The sequence below is a fragment of the Rana temporaria genome, chromosome 4 (genome assembly GCF_905171775.1).
Source record: "Rana temporaria chromosome 4, aRanTem1.1, whole genome shotgun sequence".
NCBI lineage: Eukaryota > Metazoa > Chordata > Amphibia > Anura > Ranidae > Rana > Rana temporaria.
In genome coordinates this window covers 198746705-198769859 of record NC_053492.1, presented here as the reverse complement: position 1 = coordinate 198769859, position 23155 = coordinate 198746705, and the positions used below count along the sequence as shown (strand labels likewise).

Below are 23155 nucleotides of genomic sequence, written 5' to 3'. Positions count from 1 at the left end.
ATAGACAAACCTGATGCATTTTGGAAACAAGTTCTGTGGACCGATGAGGTTAAAATATAACTTTTTGTCCGGAATGAGCAAAGGTACGTTTGGAGAAGAAAGGGCACAGAATTTAATGAAAAGAACCTCTGACCAACTGTTAAGCATGGGGGTGGATCAATCATACTTTGGGGTTGTATTGCAGCCAGTGGCACAGGGAACATTTCACGAGTAGAAGGAAAAATGGATTCAATAAAATTTCAGCAAATTTTGGATGGTAACTTGATGCCATCTGTGAAAAAGCTGAAGTTAAAGAGAGGTTGGCTTCTACAAATTGATAATGATCCTAAACACACCTCAAAATCCACGGGGGATTATATCAAGAGGCGCAAACTGAAAGTTTTGCCATGGCCTTCACAATCTCCTGACCTCAACATAATTGAAAATCTATGGATAGACCTTAAAAGAGCAGTGCGTGACAGACAGCCCAGAAATCTCAAAGAACTGGAAGACTTTTGTAAGGAAGAATGGGCAAAGATACCTCAAACAAGAATTGAAAGACTCTTGGCTGGCTACAAAAAGCGTTTACAAGCTGTGATACTTGCCAAAGGGGGCAGTACAAGATATTAACTCTGCAGGGTGCCCAAACTTTTGCAGACGCCATTTTTTTGTTTTCTGTAATTTTGAAAGTGTAAATGATGGAAATAAAATCTAACATTTTTTTTACATATAAGAATGTCTAATCTGTAATTTGATGCCTTTTGGAGATTTTTCCATCTTTCCTTGGCTTTGTTATGCACATTAATACAAATTTGTACCTGGGGTGCCCAAACTTTCGATCCCCACTATATATTCTATCTTTGGAGGAGCAGTGCTGTCACCGTAAGCTTCTCTCTTGAATTGAACTGTAAACACCTCTCCTCCTCTCATCTCATTTACATAGAGGACGTTTTTTTTTTTTAGTTTACAGAAGATGAGAAAAAGGGGAAAGATAATAACATTGTTCGAGATTTTAATTCAGTACACAGGAAGTTACAAGAATTTTGAAATTCTGGTAGGATCAATGTGTGTTTTTTCTGTGCGTACAGAAAATGTTCTCATGCCGCGTACACACGACTGTTTTTCGGGTTGTAAAAAATTATGGTTTTTTTTAATGTCATTAAAAACGATTGTGTGTGGGCTCCAGAGCATTTTTCACGATGTAAAAAATGGGCATTCAAAATTTCCAACATGCTCTAATTGTTCAAGTCGTTTTTAACGTTGTCATTTTTAACGTCGTAAAAAATGGTCGTGTGTGGGCTTTAATGACGTGGAAAAAAACGAACATGCTCAGAAGCAAGTTATGAGATGGGAGCACTTGTTCTGGTAAAACTAGCGTTCGTAATGGAGTAAGCAAATTCATTACGCTGTAACAGACTGAAAGAGCGAATCGTCTTTTACAAACACGAAATCAGCAAAAGCAGCCCCAAGGGTGGCGCCATCCGAATGGAACTTCCCCTTTATAGTGCTGTCGTAGTGCTAGAGCATTTTTTTTTTCAAGATCGTGTGTAGGCAAGGCCGTTTTAATGATCAGGTTGAAAAAAACATTGTTTTTTCTAGACCATTAAAACGTCATTTTTTACAACTCGAAAAATGGTCGTGTGTACGCGGCATAATCCTAATAAAAAAAAACAATGGCACCACATCTGAAGACTAGTAAGCTGCAAAGTGCTACTTTTTTGTTCTTGGGTTTAGACATCATTTTATAATTATGCACCCATATACAGTAAAGTTTGCGCGAAACCATGTTTGTGTTATTTTATATATTGACTGAACCTCAGCCTCCACTTGATTATTGAGGAGAAGCAACCATTTCTGTTTATTCTGTTCTTCTAGTGTACAAAAATAGTTCACAGTACATATTTAAATCCATGTTCACACCACAATATCACCATTTGGTGCAGGTGCAGAAAAAGTGATTGCACATCTACAACTTCTTTTTATTTCATGACGTGTGAGTCTGAAGCTTGTCCTTATAAGAAATAGGCATCTTTGAGGAACAAACTACTGTATTGGAGTGCTAGAAGAAAATGCTGAGTCTTACAAAACAGCACCACATTAACAGCTAGAGAAAAAAAAAATGTTATCACTATAAAAAAAAGCAAGTGGATCAATCAATCTCAATTAAAAACAATCCTCTCTCCCAGCGCTTATAGATATACACGTCATTCCAAATATTTTTTAAATACACATCAAGCAGCTACTATAACTATACAGTTTAAAACCAATATGTTTTAAAATAACTCTAAAATCACTGCATAGAATATTCTACAACATTAGCAGCACTGTATGGGTTGTGAATCTACACCCAATGTGTCCTTATTTGATCCAAAGTGGTTATTTAATAAAGTCTATCAAATGTTTGTCTTTTCTCAAAAACACATCTGAATAGATCCTTGGCTCCCATCACCACACCCAGTGAATCCTCTCCCTTATGGTGATCAATCAATGTCTGTATAGAAATCTTACTGGAGCTGTAGAATCACCATTCCATCTGGATATTTTTAAAAAGGAGAGGTGTACACAGCGTAATACTGTATAACTATTTATTAAAACAATCCCCTCTTCCAGATGTACACTTACAAGAAAATCAAACTTAAAAGCATGAATATCGCAAGGTTCAGCAGGTATGCCTGTATCTCACCACCCTTGCTTCTACCTTCAACAGCCCTGTAGTCCAGCACTGACCAGTTTCATAATTCCTTTGTCAGAGTACCTGATAAAAGAAAATATCACCACCACTTCTATATCTGCGCTAAGATACCATAAGCAAAAAAAGAGTGAAAGAAAGGAAAAAGGACCAGCGGCCCAATAACGGCCTATTCACTCTGAGAGCTGCAATTAACAAGTAAACAATAAATACAAGAGAAAGATGTGAGAAAATAATAAATTGAGCTAACTCTAAACATAAAACGTATTGAAAGCACCAAACAGTGATTTCTAAATGCAAGTGATATAGTGTTGTATATAGCACACTGCTGTATCAAAAGTGTAATGTGGATGTGTAGCCACCAAAGGACGCTAAGTGGCCATCTCAACACCCCTCAGTGTTAATAAACATTGCTATAATGATACCAACAAAAACAATATATACATTTCAACAACAATATCACTATATGGACCTCTTAAATATTTGTACATGTTGATCATATCCTCCCTTAATTAGTTTCAGTTTGTGACAGACCTAGCTGCGACATAGGCTTTTGCCTTCCGATTATGGGCCAGGGCCTAAAAACAGGAAGGCGGATGGGTTATCCCGCAGACAGACCTGGAACCTTAAGACTACTTTTCCAACATCCTCGAGTTGACCCGTTCGGGGTCCCACTGTGGCTGTTGGACTGTTTCCCAGGGGGGAGTATTGTCATGGATTTTGGAATGCTGAAGTGTATCTCCTTGAAATCTGTTACACAGTGGGGGGTCTTCTGCCCTGTCTTAAGGCTAACCCCCCCCCCTCCAGACGTCTCCATGGTCTGGAGGAAAAGCATTGTTCTGTGTCTGGCTGTTTGTGTACATTGATTGCCCCCTGGAGCTTCTGTCTCATTACACATAGCAGTCATTCTATTCAAGCTATAGGACCAATCCCTGCTGACCCTGTTTCAAGTCCTCATTTGCATGGCTAAGAGGACCTAATTGAGAACTACTAAGTACTTTACAATTGACCAATAGGAAAGCGGGTTGTTGGGGCGGGGTGTTCGAACTGCTGTACAAAAGTGTGTTGTGTGCATCCAAATAAAGAGTTTCCTGTTTGAACTTACATACAGCCTGCCTGGTGTTTGTTCTGATGGATTTCGAACGGTACATAGCTGTAGTTCGAATCCCGTAGCCTTGGATGACCGAACCATCAGACATTGCGATCTGCAATCTGGTCCAATAGTAGCAGAGGAGTGTCGGGAGAGCGGAACTGAGCGAGCAAGGGTCTCGTTACACAGTTCTTCTAATATTTCCTCATAGCTCAGTTCCTCCATGCCTCTTATCAGTTTGCTTGCCCTTCTCTGCACTTTCTCCAGTTCCCCAATATCCTTTTTGTGAACTAGTGCCCAAAACTGAACTGCATATTCCAGATGAGGTCTTACTAATGATTTATACAGGGGCAAAATGATATGAGTTTTTAAAAATCTACAGTAAATGCAGTTTTGTGCCTACAGTGCTTGGTATACTAGGGTAAAATGGCATACATTCCTCCTAATGAGAGGTCACAGCAATGAGCTGGACTGGCATGGGATGGTGCAGAGGGAGATTCAGATTCAATGCAGTCAGGAGCTGCCGCGGTGTCCCTAGGCAGCAACAGCCGGGGATTGGTCCGGCGCGTGCAGCCGCCTGATTGGACAGTTTGCGCGGCTAACAGCCCGCGCTGTGCAAGGTTATATAAGGGAGCAGGTGAGGCAATTCGCTCAGTCCATTCCCTGACGAGCAGAGACGCCCCCCCCTTCTCCTCTTGTTCTAGAAGTAATGTGGTCGTCCGTATTGGGGGAGTAGTCGTCCAGCTTTGGCTGGATGGACAGCAATTAATTTTATTTTAAAGTATAAGTTTAGCCAAGATGGCCTTTTAATTTAATTTATTTATTTATGAGATTTTTGTAATCCCCCCCCACACTTTTATGGATGACACCGTGGCCAATTATATCAAAGCTAATAAAATATGTTGTATTAAATTGTTGTACGGTCTCTTTATTATTATACCTTTGTGCTAGCCCATGGTTGTGGTAACTATAATTTAGTCAGTCACATACTTGGAAAAAATTCTGCAATATCATTCAATTTTCTGTCTACTTTGTAGTACCTGAAATCGTGAAGAACCTGAACACAGAGAATATCACCACCACTTCTATATCTCTGAGATGGGACAAACCAAATGGAAATGCCAGCTTTTATTTCATCCAGGTCCTGGGAGATCCAGCTTTTAATAAGAATGTAACTACAACTTCTGACATTATTGAAGGCCTGACACCTGGAAATTATTACACCTTTCTTGTCTCTACCTTTGTTGATAATATCCAAGGCAACAGCTCAGCAATAGCTAACTATACAAGTGAGTATCAAGCTTTATGCAGGCCACACACATAGCAACTTTTAGTAGAACTGTGCCTTCAACTTCTTATAGACTAGAAGGCCTACAATTTTAGAAATTAGTACATCTTCCTGGTCTCTACTCTTGTTGATAATATTGACAATATTTTCCAAAAAACTGTGACAAGAAATGACAACTTCAAAAAGCTCACCATGCCTCTTACTAAATTCCTTGGACTGTCCACTTTCCAAAAAGGTGCCAATTGGGGGGTATTTATACTGTCCTGTTATTTTAAAGCCACAAGAAGTGAGAGAGGCATTTATTACATCAAGATTTATCAATTTTCAAATCTATATACACAAATGTTTGTTGACTCTATAACTTTCACACAGACTAAATAATATACACGGATTTGGGTTATTTTTTTTTACCAAAGAATTGTAGCAAATTCCATTTTGGCCCAAATTTATGAAAATCATTTGTTTGTAAAAGTTTATAACAAAAACTCAGTGAAAACATGTATATTTAAAAAAATATATATTATATGGTAAAAAAAAAAAGGACCCAGTGGTGATTAAATACCATCAAAAGAAAACTCTATTTGTGTGAAAAAAATATAACTTTTATTTGGGTACAGTGTTGCATAACCGAGCAATTGCCAGTTAAAGTAGCGCAGTACTAAATGGCAAAAAATACCCTGGTCATATAAGGGATAAAACCTTCTGGAGATCAAGTGGTAATATCACTTTAAGCAACTTGATGAAGCAGAGATATTAATACAAACCATACCAAAACACTGGAAACATTTTGTTACTAGATTCATGTCTAGCTTTGCTCTATACGGAAACAAAAACAAAAAGTAGTTTATGTTTTTACCCAACCTGTAGTAATTATATCTACAACAGAAAATCAGTGTCCAAAGCTGAATTCATACATTTTGAGCTAAAGGTTGCAATGCTATTCCACTGTTAATTTTATGAACAATTCCTTGAGTTTTTAATAATGTTATTTAAATGAATTGTTGTGCTTAGTATACATGTGTAAAATGGCATACATTCCTCATAATGGTTGTGGTAAATATAATTTAGACAGTCACATCCTTGGAAATGGGTTTTTCTGCAATGTCATTCCATTTTCTGTCTACTTCGTAGTACCTGAAATCGTGAAGAACCTGAACACAGGGAATATCACCACCACTTCTATATCTCTGAGATGGGATAAACCAAATGGAAATGCCAGCTTTTATTTCATTCAGATCCTGGGAGATCCAACTTTCAATAAGAATGTAACTACAACTTCTGACATTATTGAAGGCCTGACACCTGGAAATTATTACACCTTCCTTGTCTCTACCTTTGTTGATAATATCCAAGGCAACAGCTCAGTAATAGCTAACTATACAAGTGAGTATCAAGCTTTATGCAGGCCACACACACACATCAGCATTTAGTAGAACTGTGCCTTCAACTTCTTTTAGACTAGAAGGCCTGACACCTTGAAATTAATTTAATTTCACCAAAAAATTGTGACCAAAAAATTACAACTTCAAGAAACTCACCATGCCTCTTACTAAATACCTTGGACTGTCCACCTTCCAAAAAGGGGCATTTTAGGGGGTATTTGTACTGTCCTGGTACTTTAGAGCCTCAAGAAATTAGAGAGACATTTATTACATCAGGATTGATCAATTTTCAAATAAATATACGCTAAACTTTGTAGACTATAACTGTCACACAGACTAAATAATGTACACTGATTTGTGTTATTTTTTAAGCAAAGAAATGTAGCAGACCACATTTTGCCTTAAGTTTATGAAGACATTTTTTTGTTTGCAAAAGCTTATAACAGAATCTCCGAAAATGTGTATTTTTTCCAAATGTTTGGATTTTCTTATTATATAGCAAAAAATAAAAAACCCAGTGGTGATTACATACCACTGCAAGAAAACTATATTTATGCAAAATGTGATCACAGCACAGCTGGGTCGCCAGCAGCAAGCGAATGCGCCCCCCTACCTGGAAGTTCCAGATCTGGCACAGCAGAACTGCCTTGTCGCCATATATCTATGTTATAAGGTCAGCAATCGGTTAATCAGCTTGATAAATCAGAGATATTAATAGATAGAACACTGAAAACATTTTATTACTAGATTCACGTCTAACTTTGTTCCATATTGTAACAAAAAGATTGTAGTTTGTATTTTTACCCAACCTGTAGTAATTATATCTACAACAGAAAATCAGTGTCCAAAGCTGAATGAACTAAATTCATCGATTTGGAGCTAAAGGTGACAATGCTGTTCCAACATTCATTTTATGAACAATTCCTTGAGTTCTAATAATGTTATTTAAATGAAGTTTTGTGCCTACAGTGCTTAGTATCCATTTGTAAAATGGCATACATTCCTCCCAAATGGTTGTGGTAACTATAATTTAGTCAGTCACATGCTTTGAAATTGGATTTTCTGCAATATCATTACACTTTTTGTCCACTTTGTAGTACCTGAAATGGTGAAGAACCTGAACACAGAGAATATCACCACCACTTCTATATCTCTGAGATGGGACAAACCAATTGGAAATGCCAGCTTTTATTTCATTCAGATCCTGGGAGAGCCAGCTTTCAATAAGAATGTAACTACAACTTCTGACACTATTGAAGGCCTGACACCTGGAAATTATTACACCTTTCTCGTCTCTACCTTTGTTGATAATATCCAAGGCAACAGCTCAGTAATAGCTAACTATACAAGTAAGTATCCAGCTTTATGCAGGCCACACACACATCAACATTTAGTAGAACTCTACATTTAACTTCTTATAGACTAGAAGGCCTAAAATTGTAGAAATAGTACATCTTCCTGGTCTCTACTCTTGTTGATAATATTGACAGTGTGGGGAAAAAAAAGATTGTGAAAAAAAAATGTATTTCATTTCTTAATTTTTCCAAAAATTGTGACAAAAAATGACAACTTCAAAAATCTTGCCATGCCTCTTACTAAATTCCTTGGACTCTCCACTTTCCAAAAAAGGGGCCAATTGGGATTTTTTGTACTGTCCTGTTATTTTAGAGCCTCAAGAAATGAGAGAGGCATTTATTACATTAGGATTTATCACTTTTCATATCTATATACACAAATGTTTGCAAAACTCTATAAATTTCACACAGACTAAATAATATACACTGATTTTTATTTCATTGTTTTACAAAAGAAATATAGCAGATTACATTTTGGCCTAAATTTATGAAGATTATTTGTTTATAACAGTTTCTAACAGAAACTCTGGAAAACTTGCATATTTTCCACTTTTTTTTTAACCATACTAGAACACTGAAAATATTTTGTTAGTAGGTTCATGTCTAAATTTGTAACAAAAAAAATAGTAGTTAGTATTTTTACCCAACCTGTAGTAATTTTATCTACAACAAAAAATCACGGTCCAAAGCTGAATGATCTATATTCATACATTTGGAGCTAGTGGTGGCAATGCTATTCCAACATTCATTTTAGGAACAATTCCTTGAGTTTTAATAATGTTATGTAATTACATTTTTGTGCCTACAGTGCTTAGTATACATGTGTAAAATGGCATACATTCCTCATAATGGTTGTGGTAACTATAATTTAGTCAGTCACATCTTTGGAAATTGGGTTTTCTGCGATATCATAAAATGTTCTGTCTACTTTGTAGTACCTGAAATTGTGAAGAACCTGAACACAGAGAATATCACCACCACTTCTATATCTCTGAGATGGGACAAACCAAATGGAAATGCCAGCCTTTATTTCATTCAGATCCTGGGAGAGACAGCTTTCAATAAGAATGTAACTACAACTTCTGATATTATTGAAGGCCTGACACCTGGAAATTATTACACCTTTCTTGTCTCTACCTTTGTTGATAATATCCAAGGCAACACCTCAGCAATAGCTAACTATACAAGTGAGTATCAAGCTTTATGCAGGCCACACACATAGCAACTTTTAATAGAACTGTGCATTCAACTTGACACCTGGAAATTGGTATGCCTTCCTGGTCTCTGCTCTTGTTGATGATGTTGACAATATGTTGAAAGACAATGGTGAAAAAAATATTTTATTTAACATCTTAATTTTCCCAAAATTTCTGATAAAACATTACAACTTCAAAAAACTTGCAATGCCTCTTACTAAATACCTTGGATTGTCTACATTCCAAAAATCCAAAAATCGTTAATTTGAGGGGGGGGGGGGGTTGTACTGTCCTATAATTTAGAGCAGGGATCTTCAAACTATGGCCCTCCAGTTGTTCAAGAACTACAATTCCCATCATGCCTAGTCATGTCTGTGAATGGCAGAGTTTTACAATGCCTCATGGGATGTGTAGTCCTGCAACAGCTGGAGGGCCGTAGTTTAAGGATCCCTGATTTAGAGCCTCAAGAAACTACAGGCAGTCAGTACATCAGAATTAAATAATTTTCAAAAATATATTATAGTTTGTAGACCCTATAACTTTAAAACAGACTAAATAATATACATTCATTTGTGGTATTCTTACCAAAGAAATGTAAATTTTGGCCCAAGTTTATGAAGAAAGGTAATTTGTTCACAAAATTCTATAACAGAAACGCAGAAAAACGTTTTATTTTTAATGTTGGTATTTTTTTTTTAATTATGTAGCAAGAGAATATAAAAAAAAAACAGTGGTGATTAAATACCACCATAATGCACTCACCCCCCCCCCACCTGGAAGTTCCAGATCACATATTAGGTAGGAACATGATCTGTTACATGAGAGCCGCCTTGCTGCTGTATATCTATATTATACGGTTAGCAAGAGGTTTTTAAATACCAAACATGTCATACTAACCTCCGCTGTGCAGCTCGTTATGCACAGAGTGGCCCCGAACCTCGTCTTCTGGGGTCCCTCGGCGGCTGTCTAGGCTCCTTCTTACGTCAGATAACCCCCCCTGGAAAGCGCTTTTCCAGGGGGGTTACCTTGCGGGCGAGCTCTTGAGTCCAGCATTTGCGTCCATAGACATGAATGCTGGACTCGGCCCTGCCCCCCCGCGCCCACGTCATTGGATTTGATTGATAACAGCGGGAGCCAATGGCTGCGCTGCTATCAATCTATCCAATGAAGAGCCAAGAAGACCAGGCCAAGATCAAGTGCGTTCTTGACGGAGGACTTTCAAGGGCTCAGGTAAGAAAAAGGGGGGGGGGCTGGGGGCCAGCAATTTATAGGATGTTTTTTCACCTTAAAGGATGCATTAGGGGAAAAAACGGGAAGGTTTACGACCACTTTAACTACTTCAGCCCCAGAAGGTTGTAACCCCTTCCTGACCAAGCCCTTTTTTGCTATACGGCACTGCTTTGCTTTAACTGACAATTGCGCAGTCGTGCGACATTGTACCCAAATAAAATTGACATCCGTTTTTCCCCACAAATAGAGCTTTCTTTTGTGGATATTTGATCACCTCTGCGTATTTTATTTTTTGTGTTATCAACAAAAAAGAGGGACAATTTTGAAAGAAAAGCAAGATTTTTTACTTTTTGATAGAATAAATATCCCCAAAAAATATATAAAAAAATTAATTTCTTCCTCAGTTTAGGCCAATATGTATTCTACTACATATTTTTGGTAAAGAAAATTGCAAGATGTGTATATTGATTGTTTTGTGAAAAAGTTATCGCATCTACAAATAGGTGATAGATTTAAGCCATTTTAATTATAATTTATTTTATTAGAAAATTGCAGCGATCTGCGATTTTTTATCGCGACTGCGACATTGCGGCGGACAGATCGGACACATTTGACACTATTTTGGGACCATTGACATTTATACAGCGATCAGTGTTATAAAAATGCACTGATTACTGTATAAATGTCACTGGCAGGGAATGGGTTAAACACTAGGGGCGATAAAGGGGTTGTTCTAACATGTAGGGGGGATGTAGTGTGTTCTAACTGTAGGGGGAATGGGCTCTCTAGAACATGACAGAGCACATTTCTCATGATCAGTGGGAGCAGTAGATCCCTGTCATGTTGCTAGGCAGAACAGTGAAATGCCTTTTTTACATAGGCATCTCCCTGTTCTGCCTCTCCGTGCCACGATTGCGGGCCACCGGCGGACATCGAGTCTGCCCTAGCCACCGACAACGGAGTGACATACAGTTACATCATTTTGCGCACCCGTGTCAATCTGCCTACATATATTGGCATGAGTCGGTCGGCAAGTGGTTAGAGTTACATAGTTAGTCGCGCTGAAAAAATTACACACATCCATCTAGTAGACATATGCATTCATTTTTGTTGAATGCATTTTCGTCCGAATTTATAGAGACAGTGTTGGGGTAGACCATTCAACATGAATGACGAAGATTCGACGAAGCAGTGAAAAACATACAAACTTAGAATCTGTCATTGAAGTCTTATGTTGTCTGTCGAAAGTTCTAAGAAGATTCGACAAGCAGCTAAACTGTACGACGCCGCAATTGTACATTTATGGTCAAATGCTCCGCCCATAGGCTATAGAAGATTTTGAATGTTGGTTGACTAGTAATAGTCATTTATAAATATAATTATTACTAGTGTCTTACAACATTAGAATTCTTCTATAGCTTGTACAGTTTAGCTGCTCCTTTGAATCTTCTTAGAACATTCGACAGACACCATAAGCCTTCAATAACAGATTCAACCTAATTAATTGGAATTTTGGACGAATGCATTTTTTAACAAAACAAAATAAAAAAAAAACGAATTTCGGGAGTAACTAAATAAATGTATTTTTTTTGACGAAAACAAAATATTTCAGTGTGCACATGTCTACCATCTAGTTCAACCATAAGAATAAAAGAATAAATAAAAAATATCACACAATCCCATAAACAATCCTATCCCCATAGTTAATCCAGAGGAAGGTTAAAAAAAAAACAGCAAAGCATGGTCAAATTTGCTACAGCAGGGAAAAGTTCCCTCCTGATCCCCCGAGAAGCAATCAGATTTTCCCTTGATCAACTTTACCTATAATTGTTAGTACCCAAATATATTATGTACATTTAGGAAAAAATCCAGGCCTTTCTTAAAGCAATCCACTGAGCTGGCCAGAACCACCTCTTTATGGAGTCTATTCCACACTTTCACAGCTCTTACTGTTAAGAAACCTTTCCAAATTTGGAGATTAAATCTCTTTTCCTCTAGGCATAAGGACTGCCAACTTGTCCTCTGTGTTAACCATGAAGTGAATAACTCAACAACAAGATCACTATATGGACCTCTTATACATTTGTACATGTTGATCAAATCCCCCCTTAATTAATTTCAGTTCTTCTAATCTTTCCTCATAGCTCAGTTCCTCCATGCCTCTTATCAGTTTGGTTTCCCCTTTCTGCACTTTCTCCAGTTCCCCAATATCCTTTTTGTGAACTGGTGCCCAAAACTGAACTGCATATTCCAGATGAGGTTTTACTAATGATTTATACAGGGGCAAAATGATATATAAGTTTTTAAAAATCTACAGTAAATGCAGTTTTGTGCCTACAGTGCTTGGTATACTAGGGTAAAATGGCATACATTCCTCCTAATGGTTGTGGTAACTATAATTTAGTCAGTCACATACTTGGAAATCGTTTTTTCTGCAATGTCATTCAATTTTCTGTCTACTTTGTAGTACCTGAAATTGTGAAGAACCTGAACACAGAGAATATCACCACCACTTCTATATCTCTGAGATGGGACAAACCAATTGGAAATGCCAGCTTTTATTTCATCCAGATCCTGGGAGAGCCAGCTTTTAATAAGAATGTAACTACAACTTCGGACATTATTGAAGGCCTGACACCTGGAAATTATTACACCTTTATTGTCTCTACCTTTGTTGATAATATCCAAGGCAACAGCTCAGTAATAGCTAACTATACAAGTGAGTATCAAGCTTTATGCAGGCCACACACATATCAACATTTAGTAGAACTCTACATTTAACTTCTTATAGACTAGAAGGCCTAAAATCATATAAACAGTACATCTTCCTGGTCTCTACTCTTGTTGATAATATTTTTTAACTCAATAGTTTTTTATTGATAATAGAAATGTCATACAGTTCAACAGTGCATGTGCAATACAATTTTTACATATTTTCCTTTCGGAGGAGGAACAGTATAAGTGCTTTCAATAGTAGAACACGTATTACCTCTGTCCGCTGTGGTCATTTTCAAGAAGTACATGAGATAACATACATGTAGTAACGTACAAAATAGGGCAATGTCTACGCCCTGCGTTCGTGGATCGAACATTCAACATCTTAAACAAACATACAAGGCATTTAAAGATTATTGCAGGAGTTTTGACGGAGGGTAGGGAGGGTCCCCTCCCGGGGCACCCCTTTCGGGAACTATACTGTGTCCCGGTGAGGACCCCCCCCCCTCCCGGGGGAACTAAGAGTATTACCCATTACTGTGTGGCAAGTCACTGCGTCAAGTTATTCAAAGAGGGGAAGAGAGTGTATCGTTTAAGCCCGATGATCCTACCCAGTCAGTCCATAGCTGCCATTTCTTGAGGTTTTGTGTTTTATTACCGTGGCGGATTGCTAGAGTGGTTTCATATATAAAGTGGGTATGTGTGGTGTGTACCACGTCTCTGAGCGTGGGAGGTTCTGGATCTTTCCATTTTCTGGTGATGTTAAGGCGTGCAGCCAAGAGGATATGCATTGTGATCATCCTCGATGGGGCAGGGACGCGCTCTATAGTCAGTGAAAGAAGCGCCACGGCCGGTTGTCTGTCCACAGACACCTTTGTGACGTCCTTGAGAAGTTTGAACACTAAGGTCCAATAGTGGTCTAGTTTCGGGCAGCCCCAAAGCGTATGTAATAGATCACCCTTCGAGCCGCAGTTCCTCCAACATGTGTTGTCAAGTGTGGGGTCAAATTTGGAGAGTCTGTCAGGCGTAATATACCAGCGATAGGTCAGTTTGAATGCCAGTTCCCACAGGGTGGAACAGCACGTGGCTTTGTACGTAGATTGGCCGGCTTTTTCCCATTGTGCCAAGGAGAGTTCTTGTCCTAGGTCTTTTTCCCATTTAATCAATGCAATGCAGCTGGTGAATGTAGTTTTGGAGCCAAGCAGAGTGTAAAAGGTCGAAATCCCCTTATTGTGGGCCGTAGGGGATCTGTAATAGATCCACGCTTTTTGAGGGAGAGAACAAATCCACGTAGCTAATGAGAGGAGACAATGTCGGGTACGGAGATAGAGGAACAGGTCAGATTCTGGGATGTGGAATTGTGTTTGAAGGACTGGGAAGGGCTTCAGGTCGTTACCTGTTATCAGATCGGAGATGTGGGTTATCCCCAGTGCCTTCCAGCGGGAGTAGGATGTGGACACCATAAAGATTTGTAGTGTCTCTAATGGGACAGGTAGTGTGGATCGTACATCGTGGGCCGTAAGTGAGCGTGTGAGTTGGTACCAGGTCGATAGGGTCGCGTAGATGGTAGGGCACATAAGGGGGGGGGTTTTGCCCCCAGTGCGGTGGCAAATAGCCAGGCTGGTAGGCTATGATGCGGGACCGAGGCTTCTTCTATTTTACCCCATAGTGTGGGGGGAGGGCCGGGTGCTAACCATTCTTTAGTTTGCGTTAACACAGAGGCTATATAGTAGTCTCTGAAGTCGACATAACCCATGCCTCCTGCCGAGCGGTGTTTCACCATTCGGGCGTGACCACACCTAGCTTTCTTGTTTTTCCAAACATATCTTGACAGTATCGATTGCAATGATGTAAAGTATTTACGGGGTATGGGGATGGGAAGTGTCCTGAACAGATATAGTATTTGCGGAAGGTAGAACATTTTAAATGCCGCCAAGCGGCCCGACCATGAGAGCTCAAAGGATGCCAGCCTGGCGAGATCCGCCTGCCATTTAGATCGAATCTGTAGATAATTGGAGGCGAATAAGGCCTTAGTAGAGGGAGTGAGCTGGATCCCTAGATATGTAATGCTATCGTTTGCCCAGACGTACGGAAAATTACTTGTTATGTGGTTCTTAGTAGATTTGTCTATTCCTAGGTCAAGCATGTAAGATTTGGTTTCGTTCGCTTTGTAGAAGGAAACGTCGCTAAACCAGGCAAGCATCCTCTGGATCTCGGGCAGGGAGCGTTCAGGGTCTGTGACCGAAAGGATCACATCGTCCGCAAATAGACTGATTTTGTGTTCTAATTCTGCAATTTTCACTCCTGAAATGTGTTTATTTGATCGTATAGTTTCTGCTAGGGGTTCCATTACAAGGTTAAATATTAGGGGTGACAGGGGGCATCCCTGTCTCGTTCCATTGGTGATCTGAAAAGGTGTGGAGAGGGCATCCGCCGAGAGCACACGAGCTGAGGGGTTGGAGTACAGAGCCATAATGGCATCATGGATGCCACCCACCAGACCAAATTTGGTCAGTGTTGCTGACACGTATCCCCAATGGACCCTGTCGAACGCCTTCTCTGCATCCAGGGAAAGGAGCAGAGAAAGCGTTCTAGTGGTCTCAACATGGTGTATTATGTTTACCATTCGCCGAGTGGCGTCAGATGCTTGACGCCCTTTGGTGAATCCTGATTGGTCAGGGTAAATGAGCAAGGGGAGAATATTTTCCAGTCTTTTGGCAATCAGTTTAGCAAATATTTTTAGGTCCACATTTAGTAGGGAAATGGGGCGGAAGTTTTTCGGGGAGACGGGGTCTTTGCCTGGTTTGGGTAAGGTCACTACTGTAGCTGCAAGCATTTCTGCTGGGAACGAGGCCACTCCAGCGGCTCTATTGAACATGTGCTGCATTGTTGGAATTTTTGATAGTATTCCCCTGTGAACCCGTCTGGGCCCGGGGATTTGGAGGATGGGAGTTCGTTGATCACCCTAAAGATTTCTTCAGTTGTGAAGGGGCTGTTTAGCGTGGTCAGCTGTGTAGGGGTAACTGATGGTAGATTTACACTGTCCAGGAACTGTCGGATCATGGTGGGGGAGGGTTGGACGGTGGAAGGGTCATTTTTGAGGTTATATAAGCCCTCATAGTATGTACTAAATGCATTCGCAATCATTTGGGGTTTAAGAAGTTTTTCTCCTGAGAGGGGATGGAGTAAGTAGGGGATTTTCGTCTTGGTCCTATGCCCTTTGATTCTGAGGGACATTGCTTTGCTTGCTTTGTTCCCTGTGGAGTAGGATTGTGCTTTGAGTAGTTTATATGCCTTTTGGTGTTTTTCGAGAAGTATTGCCCGTAGGTCGTGTCTTAAGGTAAAGATCTTTGCCTGTAAATCGGGGGAGGGATTGGATTTGTTAAGGGCTTCCGTTGCAGTCAGGGTCTGTGTGAGGTCGTCTATCCGTTTGGTTCTACTTTTCTTTGCCCTAGCTCCCATTTGGATGAAGACCCCCTGGATCACTGCCTTGTGGGCAGTCCACACCACCACCGGGTCAGATACAGATGCCTGGTTGAGTTCAAAGTACTCTTCTAATTTTTGTTTAATGGTGTCTGAGTAGCTGGGGGTGTTAAGGAGGTAGTTGTTGACCCTCCATATGTAGGGAGTGGAGTGGGAGGAATCGTCAGAGAGAGTGAGACTTATGGGGGCATGATCTGACCAGGTGGTGGTGTGTATGTCAGCATCTACAACCCTTTGCAATATCCAGCTATCAGCTAAAAACAGGTCGATCCTTGAGTAGGTGTTGTGACGGGGCGACAGGAACGTAAAGTCCCTCTCGCTCGCGTGACAACACCTCCACACATCATACATGTTATGAGAAGAGATAAATGAGTCCAAAGAGGAAGTACAGCGTGGTGGAGCAGCGGTGGAGTCCATTGTGTTATTGGGTACCTTATTGAAATCCCCACAGATAAGCAGGTGTCCTGTTTGGAATGTTTGGATTGCTTTTATCGTTTTCCTAAGGAACGACATTTGGCCTTGGTTCGGCACGTACATAGACACTAAAGTGTAGTGCACTTTGTTGATCTCACAGTCTAGAAAGATGTATCGACCTTCCGGGTCAGTTACACACTGGTGCAGAAGAAAGGTGACCGAGTCTCTGATGGCTATCATCACTCCACGCTGTTTCTTGGTGAATTGGGCTTGGAACACATGTGGGAACTGTTTGTGGGAGCATTTAGGAGCAGCATGCTGGGCAAAGTGGGTCTCCTGGACGCATAAAACGTCACATTTGTGGGCAAGAGCTGATGACCACAAAGATGTTCTTTTTGCTGGGTGGTTTAGGCCCTTGGCATTAAGGGAGAGTATTTTAATTCCCATGGCCTTGTGTGTGGTGATGTGATAATACAAAACGTACTTACAGTTCTTTGCGGTAGGTAGGAAGATGAGCAGGGGTGCCGGAGAGGTGAGTCTTCAATTCGGGCAGGTATCAGGATCTTTTCTATGTGCTGGAGTGTGGAAAGGAGTGGTAGATGTGGGTTCCCTCAGTGGTTCGATGGGAGCAGTCCGTGCCGTTGGTGCAAATGAGGGAAGCCCAGTTCCACTGGTGGAAGAGTCAAGCACAGGTGGGTAATCTCGAAACAGAAAAAAAAAGAAGAAAAAAAAGAGCAAACAAGAGAGATTTAAACGTGAAAACAAGTACCAATGAAGGTACAAACAGTATAGAACAAGCTGAGAAGTATTCCCTTATTAAGGGGACCAGCAGGTGTCAGCTACAGACTGCTCTGTGAGAGCGGCTGACTAAGTATGGGGGAGAGTCTGGTGAGCAGGTGGTGGGTCGCATGACCGAACCGGACGGTACTGTTGCTCAGCGTGGTTGTCTTGGGTGATGCGTTTTGAATTTCCCTTTATCAGCTCCAAAGGTGAATGGGTTATGCAGCCCGTTATGTTCTGGTGCGTTGCGGGAGGGTTCTGGCAGGATGCCCCAGGAGTGCAGGAGCTTCAAGCCCCCTTCCATGGTAGAAATAGCATGGGGTATGCCATTATATGTGACCAAGATGGTCGCCGGATGTCGCCATTTGTATATGATCTTGTGATTGTGGAAGGCCTTTGTGATGGTTTTGAGCTGTCTCCTCATCTGGAGTGTGTACTGCGATAGGTCTGCGTACAGCTGAATGTTTGCATAAGGCTCTGGGAGCGGGGACATTTCCCTTGCTTTCAGTAGAATCTGCTCTTTCGCCTGGTAGAAATGAACCCTTAGCAGAACGTCTCGTGGGACATCGGCCTCAAGATGGCGGGGTTTAGGGATTCTATGGATCCGGTCTACAGTGAGTTCAATAGGGGTGAGCTCGGGAAGCATGTTAGAGAACAGGGCAGTGGCATAGGCATGCAGCTCTTTCGGTTGGACTGACTCTGGGACCCCACGGATCTTAAGATTATTGCGCCTGGATCTGTCCTCGAGGTCCGCGAGTTTCGCTTTGATCCATGATGTGTCCTCCTTTTGCTCAGCATAAGCGTCTACTAATTCGTTTACTGTGTCAGTACAATCCACCATTTTGTTCTCTATGAACTGCATTCTATTATCCATGTGTTTCATCTCTAAAGAGAATGTGTTGATCAGAGATGACAGATTAGTCATGAGGGAGGACTGCAAGGTCATTAACATGTCCTTCATTGTGGTGTCTAGGACTGGTTGTCCTGTGGTTGGGAATTGGGCAATGGAGGACTGTAAGGATGATATGGCAGAGTCATTATGCAGGCCTGTACTCACTGCGACCGCGGCCTGCCCGGGGTGGTCCATCCTCATCTTGGATTTCGCTTTGCTCTGCGTCCCTGGGGTGGCAGGCGATGTGTCAGGCGGGAAAGCGTGCTGAGGTAACTTCAAGTCCTGTGGCTGTGCTGTGGGGAGAGCTGTGTAATCCAGCATCTGCCTCGCTGTACCTCCGTCGGCGCCATCTTGGTTTTTCCGGCGGGGCTGGAAGGAGAAGGTCTCCAGCTTTTTTGGGCCGCGATCCTGCGGCCTCTTGCGGGTCATCGTGTCTGCGGGTCCCGGGGGAGCTGGGGTGGTGTCCGTGGTGCCGGTTAGAGCGGCGTGTGCACCCGTTATTCGATGGTTGTCCGGTCCGGTGTGCGGAGCTCACAGCTCAGGCGTCCATTCACGTGCGCGCGCAAGCCACGCCCCTCTCTTGTTGATAATATTGACAGTGTGGAAAAAAAAAAAAGATTGAGGAAAAAAAATGTATTTAATTTCTTAATTTTCCCAAAAATTGTGACAAAAAATTACAACTTCAAAAAACTTGCCATGCCTCTTACTAGATTCCTTGGAATGTCCACGTTCCAAAAAGGGGCCAATTGGGGGGTATTTGTACTGTCCTGTTATTTTAGAGCCTAAGGAAATGAGAGAGGCATTTATTACATTAAGATTTATCACTTTTCATATCAATATACACAAATGTTTGTAAACTCTATAAATTTCACACAGACCAAATAATATACACTGATTTTTTTTTTTGCGAAAGAAATGTAGCAGATTACATTTTGGCCTAAATTTAAGAAGATTATTTGTTTATAACACTTTATAACAGAAACTCTGGAAAACATGTACCGTATTTTCCGGCGTATAAGACGACTCGGCGTATAAGACGACCCCCTAATTTTCCAGGAAAAATTTTGATTTTGGGATATACTCACTGTATAAGACTACCCCCTTCTTACTGTCTTTCTGGAAGCTGAGGGGGGAGCCAGAACCGCTGACAGAAACAGGCTTTTTCAAATCTCACTGTGCCATTACATTACTCACTGTGCCATTACATTACTCACTGTGCCATTACATTACATGCCCAGACTGTGCCACTGTGCCATTACATGCCCCCACATTGCCATTGTGCCATTACATGCCCCCACATTGCCACTGTGCCATTACATGCCCCCACATTGCCACTGTGCCATTACATGCCCCCACATTGCCATTGTGCCATTACATGCCCCCACATTGCCATTGTGCCATTACATGCCCCCACATTGCCACTGTGCCATTACATGCCCCCACATTGCCACTGTGCCATTACATGCCCCCACATTGCCATTGTGCCATTACATGCCCCCACATTGCCATCACTTGCCCCTCACATTGCCATTGTGCCATTACATGCCCCCACATTGCCATCACTTGCCCCCACTGTGCCTGAACTTGTTGCCCCCCCCAGTGCAATAACACTCACTTTTTTTCCCCAGCGCTGATAGTCTAACATGCAGGGATCGCGAGCGTGAATGATTTCAAAGCCGCGCCTTCACTGCAGAGTGTTCTGTGATAGGAGGAACAAAAATCTTCCCAGCAGCGCCTCTGTTATGTTTTCCGCCTATCACGGACATCTTCTCATCTCGTCCGAGGATGAGAAGGCATCTGTGATAGGAGGAACAAAGAACAGAGGCGCTGCTGGGAAGATTTTTGTTCCTCCTATCACAGAACACTCTGCAGTGAAGGCGCGGCTTTGAAATCATTCACGCTCGCGATCGCAGCATGTTAGACTGTCAGAGCTGGGGAAAAAAAGTGAGTACTGAGACTGTACCCGGCGTATAAGACGACCCCCGACTTTGGATGCATGTTTTTGCATCCAGAAAGTCGTCTTATACGCCGGAAAATACGGTATATTTTCCCAAATTTATTTTTTTACCATACTAGAACACTGAAAATATTTTGATAGTAGATTCATGTCTAAATTTGCTCCTTAACAAAAAAAATGTAGTTTGTATTTTTACCCAACCTGTAGTAATTATATCTATTACAACAGAAAATCAGGGTCCAAAGCTGAATGAACTATATTCATACATTTGGAGCTAAAGGTGACAATGCTATTCCAACATTCATTTTATGAACAATTCCTTGAGTTTTAATAATGTTATGTAAATAAATTTGTGTGCCTACAGTGCTTAGTATACATGTGTAAAATGGCATACATTCCTCCTAATGGTTGTGGTAAATTATAATTTAGTCAGTCACATCCTTGGAAATTGGGTTTTCTGCAATATCATTACATTTTCTGTCTACTTTGTAGTACCTGAAATGGTGAAGAACCTGAACACAGAGCATATCACCACCACTTCTATATCTCTGAGATGGGACAAACCAAATGGAAATGCCAGCTTTTATTTCATTCGGATCCTGGGAGAGCCAGCTTTCAATAAGAATGTAACTACAACTTCTGACATTATTGAAGGCCTGACACCTGGAAATTATTACACCTTTCTTGTCTCTACCTTTGTTGATAATATCCAAGGCAACAGCTCAGCAATAGCTAACTATACAAGTGAGTATCAAGCTTTATGCAGGCCACACACATAGCAACTTTTAGTAGAACTGTGCCTTCAACTTCTTATAGACTAGAAGGCCTAACATTTTAGAAATTAATATATCTTCCTGGTCTCTACTCTTGTTGATAATATTGACATTGTGTAAAAAAAAAGATTGTGGAAAAAACAAACAAATTGTATTTAATTTCTTATTTTTCCAAAAAAACGTGACAAAAAATTACAACTTCAAAAAGCTCACCATGCCTCTTACTAAATTCCTTGGACTGTCCACTTTTCAAAAAGGGGGCAATTGGGGGGGGGGGGGTGGGGTATTTATACTGTCCTGTTATTTTAAAGCCACAAGAAGTGAGAGAGGCATTTATTACATCAGGATTTATCAATTTTCAAATCTATATACACAAATGTTTGTTGACTCTATACATTTCACACAGACTAAATATCATACACTGATTTGGGTTATTTTTTTTACCAAAGAATTGTAGCAAATTCCATTTTGGCCTAAATTTATGAAGATCATTTGTTTGTAAAAGTTTATAACAAAAACTCTGAAAACATGTATATTTTAAAAAAAAATTTATTATATGGTAAAAAAAAAAAAAAAGACCCAGTGGTTATTAAATACCATCAAAAGAAAACTATTTTTGTGTGAAAAAAAAATTATATAAGTTTTATTTGGGTACAGTGTTGCATAACCGAGCAATTGCCAGTTAACCTCCCTGACGGTATGATTCTGTCTGGAATTACGTACCAAAAGCGGTACAATTATTTTGCAAGGAAATTTAGCGTTTTATACTGTAGGTCTGTAATTTTTAGGAATAACTCACTTAAATCTGACCAAACAAGAGTCTTGTAAGGAATCCGGGGTATGATTTTTTTTTTAAAAACAAAATTATAAATCATAATATAATAAATAATTATAAATAATTATAACAAATAATAATATAATTATAATAAAAATTATTCAATAATGTAATCAACTCAAAATCACTGAAATTTGCTCAGTTGCAGAATTGTCGCTGTCATTACTTTTATTTTTTTATGACGTATTTCCCCACAAATCGCTATCGCACAATTCTGCAAGTGATTATAATTTATTATCGCTGTTTTCTAGCTGCTCTAAAACCATTTTTGACATAAAGGGACACTTTTGGTTGCTATGGACAATCTACAGTTTTCAGGCAGAAAGAACAGTTTTTATTATACGAAAGAACATGTAGGGCACTGGGCAGACCACTAGGGACAAAGGGGGTGTGTATTTTTTACATACAGTACTGTAATCTATACGATTACAGTATACTGTATGTATTGTGTTTGTTTACTTTTTTGAATTTGGAGCCGTTCTCCGCCCCTGTGCGTCGCAGGAACGGAGATCGGCGGCACACGGGGACACTGTGAATCGAGCGAGGACCCGCTCGCTCACACAGCGGGGATGCATCGCAGGATCCAAGGACAAGGTAAGTAACTTGTCTGTGGATGTTGCGAAGGTAAGCCGCGCCGCTGCACACTCTGCACATCTACCCCGAGCGTGACTCGGGGATACCGATCCCAGCATAAAAAAACCACTCCGAGTCACGCTCGGGGATACCGCCAGGCAGGTTAAAGTAGCGCAGTACTAAATGACAAAAAATGCCCTGGTCATAAAAGGGGTAAAACCTTCTGGAGATCAAGTGGCAATATCACTTTAAGCGGCTTGATGAAGCAGAGATATTAATACGAACCATACCAAAAAACTGGAAACATTTTGTTACTAGATTCATGTCTAGCTTTGCTCTATACCGTAAAAAAAAAGTAGTTTATGTTTTTACCCAACCTGTAGTAATTATATCTACAACATAAAATCAGTGTCCAAAGCTGAATTCATACATTTGGAGCTAAAGGTGGCAATGCTATTCCACTGTTCATTTTATGAACAATTCCTTGAGTTTTTAATAATGTTATTTAAATGAATTTTTGTGCT

General features: G+C 40.5%; 1 protein-coding gene across 1 annotated transcript in view; it reads left to right on the top strand.

Annotated features, from left to right (window-relative positions):
• Window positions 1–23155, top strand: part of LOC120936887 (titin-like) — a 345246-nt gene that overhangs the window by 166372 nt on the left and 155719 nt on the right. The window contains exons 67-72 of the mRNA XM_040349653.1: window positions 4796–5047; window positions 6178–6429; window positions 7526–7777; window positions 8719–8970; window positions 12677–12928; window positions 20943–21194. Of these exons, the coding sequence (XP_040205587.1) occupies window positions 4796–5047; window positions 6178–6429; window positions 7526–7777; window positions 8719–8970; window positions 12677–12928; window positions 20943–21194 (1512 nt within the window). The remainder of the gene's footprint in view (window positions 1–4795; window positions 5048–6177; window positions 6430–7525; window positions 7778–8718; window positions 8971–12676; window positions 12929–20942; window positions 21195–23155) is intronic.